The sequence below is a fragment of the Erpetoichthys calabaricus genome, chromosome 11 (assembly GCF_900747795.2).
Source record: "Erpetoichthys calabaricus chromosome 11, fErpCal1.3, whole genome shotgun sequence".
NCBI classification, from domain to species: domain Eukaryota; kingdom Metazoa; phylum Chordata; class Cladistia; order Polypteriformes; family Polypteridae; genus Erpetoichthys; species Erpetoichthys calabaricus.
Genome location: NC_041404.2, coordinates 60,272,048 through 60,280,180, shown reverse-complemented (window position 1 = coordinate 60,280,180; position 8,133 = coordinate 60,272,048). Strand labels below are relative to the sequence as shown.

At 41.5% G+C, this 8,133-nt stretch overlaps 1 protein-coding gene across 6 annotated transcripts in view; it reads left to right on the top strand.

Annotated features, from left to right (window-relative positions):
• Positions 1-3,860: 3,860 nt before the first annotated feature.
• The window catches only part of LOC114660439 (serine protease inhibitor Kazal-type 1-like), an 821,621-nt gene continuing 817,348 nt past the window's right edge, over positions 3,861-8,133 (top strand). For 3 of the 6 annotated variants that reach the window (XM_051934244.1, XM_051934242.1, XM_051934243.1), the window contains exon 1: positions 3,867-3,995. In XM_051934244.1, coding sequence (XP_051790204.1) covers positions 3,890-3,995 — 106 coding nt within the window. In that variant the 5' untranslated portion in view covers positions 3,867-3,889. Of the gene's footprint in view, positions 3,996-5,221; positions 5,251-5,327; positions 5,438-8,133 lie in introns of all 6 variants that reach the window. The other 3 variants (XM_028813137.2, XM_028813143.2, XM_051934240.1) reach the window with 3 other exon arrangements.

Here is an 8,133-nt window from a genome sequence, read left to right as displayed (position 1 = left end):
TATTAACTAACACTCATATCACTCCTGTCGCTTTTTCCGATCACTCTCTGGTTTCTGTTACTTTTCTCCTCCCATCTCCACAAAAATATAAATCATACTGGCACTTCAACACGACTCTACTTCAGGACAGTCATTTTGTGAAATGTTTTAATTTTTTTTGGGAGCAGTGGAGATCCACAAAGCTGCGTTTTGGATCCCTGAGACAGTGGTGGGACATGTCCAAGGTGCAGATTCGACAATTTTGTCAGCAATACACTGAACACGTCACCAAGGCCTGCATTTTAAAAATGAAGACACTGGAGGAGGAGATCACTGAGATCCATCAGACTCTGTTAAATGGCTACTCTGAGGATCTGCTGCACACCCTGACCACGAAGAAAACAACACTACGGGATTTACTGGAGCTTCGAGCTCACGGCGCTTTAATACGTTCTCGTTTTCAACAACTTAATCATCTAGATGCACCTACAAAATTTTTCTTTGCTTTGGAAAAAAAGGAGGCCCAAGGTAAAGTTATTCATGTTCTCCAAACAGATACTGGAGAAGAGCTGAGAGAGCCGGAGGACATCCGGGACTTTGCTGTGTCTTTTTACGAGACTTTGTTTGCCGCTCAGTCTCTCTTCTTCAGCCACTCTGTTCAAAGGACTGCCTCACATTTCTGACGATTCTGCCGAATTTCTGGACAGCGACCTCACTTTTCAAGAACTCACAGTTGCACTTAATGGTCTCAATACTGGAAAGACGCCGGGAATTGACGGATTACCGGTTGAATTTTATACACAGTTCTGGCCGTTATTGGGCATGGATTTTTTTGAGGTTGTACAGGACAGTTTACAAGCAGGGGAGCTTCCGGTCAGTTGTCGGAGAGCTGTCGTCACTTTGCTCCCTAAGAAAGGCAACCTCTCCTTTCTGAAGAACTGGCGGCCCGTGAGCTTACTGTGCACGGATTATAAAATCATTTCAAAAGGATTAGCGACGAGGCTGAGAAAAGTGATGGGCAGCATCATCAACCCCTACCAGTCCTACTGCGTACCGGACAGACAAATTCATGACAACATATTTGTGCTGAGGGACGTCATATCTGCCTCGAAAGCTTTCAACCTCGATGTTGGCGTTCTTTCTTTAGACCAAGAAAAGGCTTTTGATCGGGTCGACCACAAATATTTATTCACAACTCTAAGAGCATTTGGCTTTGGTTTACCATTTGTAAAGTACATCAAATTGTTGTACTCCAACATTTTTGGAGTCTTAAAAATCAATGGGGTGTTAAGCCGGCCATTCGCTGTGACCAGGGGGATTCGTCAGGGGTGTCCTTTGTCGGGGATGTTATACTCCATCTCCATTGAACCTTTTCTTAGACAGCTTGAGAAACACCTGCAGGGATTTACAATTCCATTGTGTAAAAATCTAACTTTTAAATTTCTGGCCTATGCAGATGACGTCGTGGTGTTTGTAAATTCTGATGAAGACGTCTCTGCTGTATGTAAATGTTTAGCACTTTTTGAGGGAGCGTCTTCTGCTAAAGTTAACTGGGAGAAGGGGAATGCATATTTATCAGGGGACTGGGCACATCGTCCTCCGCCTGTCTTACCATCAGGGCTGGGCTGGAATAAGAAAGCTTTCCGTTACCTCGGGGTTGTGCTGGGTGGTGAGGACATTGAAAAAGACAACTGGGAGGGCTGTTTACAACAGATTGAGCTACGATTGTAGAAATGGCAGTGGATTGCGCCTAAGCTCTCTTTTAGAGGAAGAGTTCTTGTTATCAATAATCTCGTTGCCTCCATGTTGTGGCACAGACTGATGAGTGTTGACCCGCCATCAGGACTCTTACACTCCATACAGAAATTATTGGTTAACTTTTTTTGGAATGGAGTGCACTGGCTGAAGAAAGGGCTCATCTGTTTACCAGTGGAGGAAGGAGGACAAGGCCTGACTGATGTTTGCTGTAAGGTGGCTAGTTTCAGATTGCTAGTTTTACAGCGCCTTTTTTTCTCTTTAGAACCCCTAATTTGGAAAAGAATAGCCCTTTCATTTTTCCATAAGATTGATAATTTGGGTTTTGATGTGCAGTTATTGCTCATAGATTTGAGCAGGTTTGATCTCTCTCTGTTACCCAAATTTTATAAGGGAGTTTTACGTACTTGGAGCTCCTTTCTTCAGAGAGTGCCATCCAAGTCCCCTTCACTTTTCAATGAACCCCTCATTTTTAATTCTTTATTCACATGTCCACTGCTTTTTAAAATTAGTTTTGTTAAGAATTTGATAAAAAGTGGCATTGTGGTTGTTTCTCAATTATTGGAGGAGGACAACAAGAGTTTTAAAGATGCCAATGTGTTAGCTTCAAGGCTGGGCATTCGATCAATAAGAACTGTCAATTATTTATTATCATTTATGGCAAAAGACTTCATCAGGCTAAGGGACAGTCAGGGGAACTCGACCTCAGTGCATAACAAGGTGGAGGAGGAGGAGGAGGAAGGCTGCTTTACTGATCTGGAGGTGGAACCCAAATTGAACATGGATGGTGTGAGGGAGGACTCGATTTTAAGGCTTGACGAACAGGAAAATAATTTTTTTCGGTCTTTACCAAAAATAGATGTGTATGTATACTGCATCAAAGTTTTCCATTTTTCAAGTTTAAAAAATACCATCATGACACCCTGGACTGAAACATTAAATGTAAAAACAGAGGTCAGGCCAGCATGGAGAGAATTTTATAAACCCCCTAATAATAAGAGAGCAGGCGATTTACAATGGAGAGTTGTACACGGGGTCATCGCAACAAATGTATTTCTAAGTAAACTTCGGAGTGATGTGAGCGATAAATGTGCCTTCTGTGGGGAGAAAGAGACTGTTTATCATTTATTTTTATATTGTACGAGACTGAAAACTCTGTTGGTGTATTTTCAGAAAATATGTGAAAAACTTACTGTTTCTTTTGATGTTCAGAGATTTATTTGGGGCATGAAATATAACAAAACATCAAAATCTAAATTTCAACTTTTAAATTATTTGCTTGGGCAAGCAAAGTTAGCCATTTTAAAAAGCCGTAATAACAAACAGTGTGGTACTTTACCAGATGAGGTACTGTTTATTTTCAAATTTTATGTAATTTCAAGAATCAAGCTAGAATTTACATATTATAAAACAATGTGTAATATCGAAGAATTTGAAAAAGTGTGGGGAGTGAAGGGGGTGCTGTGCTCTATTGAGGAGGGGCAACTAAAAATAAATTTGGAATAACTTGGAAGACCTGGTGTGAAAATTGTAATGTTTAAATGTTAGAAGGATTAGCTGGAGTGCTGAATACTAAATACAGACGTGTGTACTTAATGTGTGGAGAATGGGGAGTAGTGGAGGAGTAATGACATTGTTATATGAAAAAATTATTTGTATTGATGTGTTCATGTCTTCTGTTTATTGTGCACAATAAAGTTTATATTAAAAAATTAAATAAATTATCTATCTATCTATCATATAGTGCCTTTCACATCTATCTATCTATCTATCTATCTATCTATCTATCTATCTATCTATCTATCTATCTATTATATAGTGCCTTTCCTATCTATCTATCTATCTATCTATCTATCTATCTATCTATCTATCTATCTATCTATCTATCTATCTATCTATCTATCTATTATATAGTGCCTTTCCTATCTATCTATCTATCTATCTATCTATCTATCTATCTATCTATCTATCTATCTATCTATCTATCTATCTATCTATCTATCTATCTATCTGTGTGACGTGTGTATCTCCAAGGCCTTTCTTAATTTAATATAGTTTTGAATATTAAGTAATTGGGAGGATCAATACCTGCAAGGCTTTTTTTTTTTTACATTTGTTACCCAGATGTGCCACCTCATAAATCGAGGGCACCAGCATGTTGGGCAGCCAGTCTGACACACACACACACACGCCAGTGAGACAAGTCGAGATGTCTGCCATGCGCATCCTGCTGCTGTGCGTCGCCTTCATTTGCCTCTCAGGTGAGATTCCTGCTTATTCAGTGTGTCTTTCCCACAGTCGCCAGTTTTGTGACAAACTGGTAAAAGTGATTAGGAAAAATTAGCTTTAAGAAGATTTAAGGGGAATGAATTCAATTAATTTTTTCAACTTTAACTCCAATTTGTACTTGTGTGAGTTTTGTTACTGATAATCTGTTTTTTGTCTCTCTATATACAGATGAAAGGCACTATACTGTATAATAGATAGATAAATAGAAAGAAAAAAGGTGCTATATGATAGATAGATAGATAGATAGATAGATAGATAGAATCTGCAATATAGACCTTAAGTCAACCAGTGCAATTTGTATATTTTGTAAAGTACTTTTATTGCTGTTTGGTTTGTTTTTATTTTTTCTCTTCTTGTCTTTTTAACTTATTCCTCACACTGAGTCGACTGCACCTTCAATTTCGTTGTTTCTTTGTAAAAGTGACAATGACAATAAAGATTCTATCTATCTATCTATCTATCTATCTATCTATCTATCTATCTATCTATCTATCTATCTATCTATCTATCTATCTATCTATCTATCTATCTATCTATCTATCTATCTATCTATCTATCTATCTATCTAGAGAGTCCATCCACATGTCCATTTTCAGGGCCACTATAGATTTGGGGACAAGGCGTGGACTCCATAGTGGAGGGTGTGCTAGTCCATTGCAGACTACATTTTCACACACACATTGGTCCATTTTAGATTTGTCCACTAACAATATAAACTCATCTTTGAGATGTGAGAGGAAAGCCTGACGACAAACCCACGCAGACTCCACATAGACAACGACCCAGCATGGGTTCAAGTTCTGGACGTGGCATCTATGAGGCAGCAGTGATGGCCACTGCCCCACCATGCCAGTGATACGATTGCCTTTCTTTACCTTATCATTATGTTGGCCGCCTTGTCCACCTGCTCACTGTGATCTCCATGAGGAAATGTTAACCCCTCAGGATCACACAAGGGTTGGAGGAGAGGAGCCCACTGAGGAGTCTGTGCCTTCATAGTCCATCAGAGCAGCACATGCTGTTATGTGACGATGGCACTGGCGGATATTTTTTGTGTGACGTGATGTCTCATGTGGTGATAGATTCTTACTAAGAAGTCCTCCTAAATTCTAATTTATGAAAATGAATGAAGATTTAAGGTTATTTTAGATGTTTCACAGAGTATTCAATGATGGGTTTCATTTGCTTTCTTCCACAGTCTTGAGAAGTGAAGCAGACATGGTTCAGGTAAGGGTCTCCTCAGGTTGTCTCCTTCAGCACTCGGTGCCAATGTCCTCCTGACCTTCTGCTCTCCATTTCTGTAGCCTGACTGTGAGAAACTGAAGTCGGTTAGATGCTCACTGAACAGCCCACCCGTGTGTGCCAGCAATGGCCAGACCTACAGCAGCCCTTGTGGATTCTGTATTGTGAAACGGTAAGTGGCCAAGTGCTTTGAAACCTGCCTTAACATTCAGATGTTGACGTTTGGACAGCTAAATTCAATGTAATGTATAGGAAATCAATGCTGGAGTCTGAAGAATACCATTCTGTTATTTTATATAGCGCCCTTGCATGATGAAGTCCATCTACAGGCACAATTAAAGTTAAAACACAGCACTTTAAATGCATTATGGGCCACAGCAGGGAGGGGACCTGCACAAGGTCACACAAGGCAGGCCATGATAAGAAGTTCATAAACACACCTATGACTTATATAGCGCCTTTTGATAGTCCACTCCATCTTAATGCAGGTAGAACACAATAGTTTGAATTCTTAATTACAGGCCCCACAGTTTAATGGCTCATTCAGATCTACACAGGCAGTCCATGGTTGGTAGGGAGTGGAAAGTCAAGCTCATGACTGCATATAGCGCCTTTTCATAGTGAATTCCATTTTGAGTGGGATTTTAATAGAGCAGAAATGTTTCCTTGGAGATGAAGTGACTCACGAAGGATCACAGAAGGATTCCATTACTAGGATTGAAGCTTATTGTTTTATATAGCGCCTTTTTTACAGTTTGATGGCATGGCAGCACCGTGATTAGAGCCGCTGCTTCATGGACCCTGGGTATCCGGCTCAGATCCTAAGTTCAGGTGTTGTCATTCTGTCTGCATGGGTTAGGTGAGGTTGCTTGGTAATTCCCAACTGCCCCCAATGTGAGTGTGAGTGGGACCAGTGATGGACTGGTGTCCCGCCTTAGTGCTACTGGGATGCTCTACAGGTTTTAAAATGACATGAGGTGACCTTTTTAAAGTGACACTCATCCTGGGGCACTCTGTAGGTAAAACAGTTCATTTGTGTCCTGTGAGCTCTGGCAGGTGAATTGAGTCACTCAGGACCCCACAGTGATGGTGGCAGTGCAGACATTGTTTTAACTTTATATAGCGCCTTTAAAAGGTGAGTTCCAACCTGAGATCATTTTCAGTTACAGCTCTGTAATTTCCAGATTTCAACAATGTGTCACTGCTGAAAAAACTTACTCAGTGAGGAACACACAGGCCTCGTCACAGCAGCTCACAGTTTATATAGCGCCTTTTCATAGTGAACTCCAATGTTAAACACAGTAATGTCAGCCTCTCACTAATAGTCGCCCAACTCTCTCCCTGTAAACTTCTGGAAATCCTCTTTCTTTAGTCAAGTCTTACAAATCATCAGACTCCGGTGTAGTGAAGGGTCAGGCTGCTGTGCGTTTGGGGGGAACAGGTTAGCCGGTGGTCCGCAGTGCACTTCTGCTGTTAATCCTTTAATTCTTCCCTTTTCTGATTCTTCTCTCTGTGTTTGTGTCTGTCAGGCCTCTCTTCTTCAGTCTTCACCGGCATCGAGAACTTTCTGTCTGTAAGAGACCCCTTCTACTGGGCGGCTTTGGGAGGGTGAGATCAGAGGGGGCTTGTTGTTGTCACGTCACACGACATCACACTGGAGGGGATGTTCAAGCTGGTCACTGCTGTTGGTGATCTTGTCACCTGAGCATGTCATTTTAAAGTCGTGTCACATAACAAGACTTTTCCAGCTATTTTCATAATGTCATCAAGTTGGGGGGCCGTCGCAGCGTGGCCCTCTGATCTGCAGTCGTGTCATCTGACACCTTTAGCTTCTCAGTCCATGCATTTTGTGACTTGTGGCCTTCAACAGGTTAAACGGCCTTAAATTGTAGGGGCGGAGCCTATGTGCAGTAACACTGACAGCCAATGAGTGCCAAGCAGGAAGTACAATTCATTGAATGGTGTGACGAGCAAAAAGGAACAGGAGAGTTTTGGACCCTGCATAGAGAAGAGGGACTCGTCTGTCTGATGTCTCGTGTTTTACATACCAAGAGAAAAATCGACAAAATTAAATACGGTGGCTGAAGTCACCACACCTGTAAACATTGAGCGCAAGCAACAGCTGAGTCAGGCAGCACGTTACTGGCTGTCATAAAAAATGAAGGACATTCAGCAGTGTGGAAATGTGACACTGTGCTGGACAGTAATCACAGGGTCAAGTAAGATGACATCCCCAGAGATGTCTAGTTGTATAATTTGACATACGCAGGCAAAGAGATCATCATGAGAAGTCGGCAAGTTTGACATCCCCTGTGACAGGAAGTCGTGAAGGGTGACGTCACCAGCAAGTTCTCATCATATAAACTGACATACTCAGGTGATGAGATTGACAACCGCAGTCATCAAGTTTGACATCCCCTCTACGTAGAAGCTGTATAATGTGACATTGGCTTAATACGACATGTCCTGCGGTTTCTAGCTTTATAAACTGGTGTAGTCAGGCGATGAGATCAGCAACCACAGCCATCAAGTTTGATGTCCTCTCTGACTAGAAGTCCTGTAATGTCACATGTCCTGTAATTTCTAGTCACATACTACAGTAACTTGACATACTCAGGTGACGAGATCGACAACTGCAGATGTAAAGTTTGATGCCCCCTCCGACTAGAAGTCATGTAATGTGACAGCCCTGCAACTTCTAGTCATGTTAACCGATATCCTCAGGTGACGAGATCAGCAGCTGCAGGTTCCAAGTGTGACATCCCCTCTCAAGAGCAGTAATGTGACTGTCACCTTCAGTGTGCCTGATATTATTGGTGTGTGACTTTACTCAACATCTGTGGTCTGTGTGTTAAGTTGAGTCCAGCA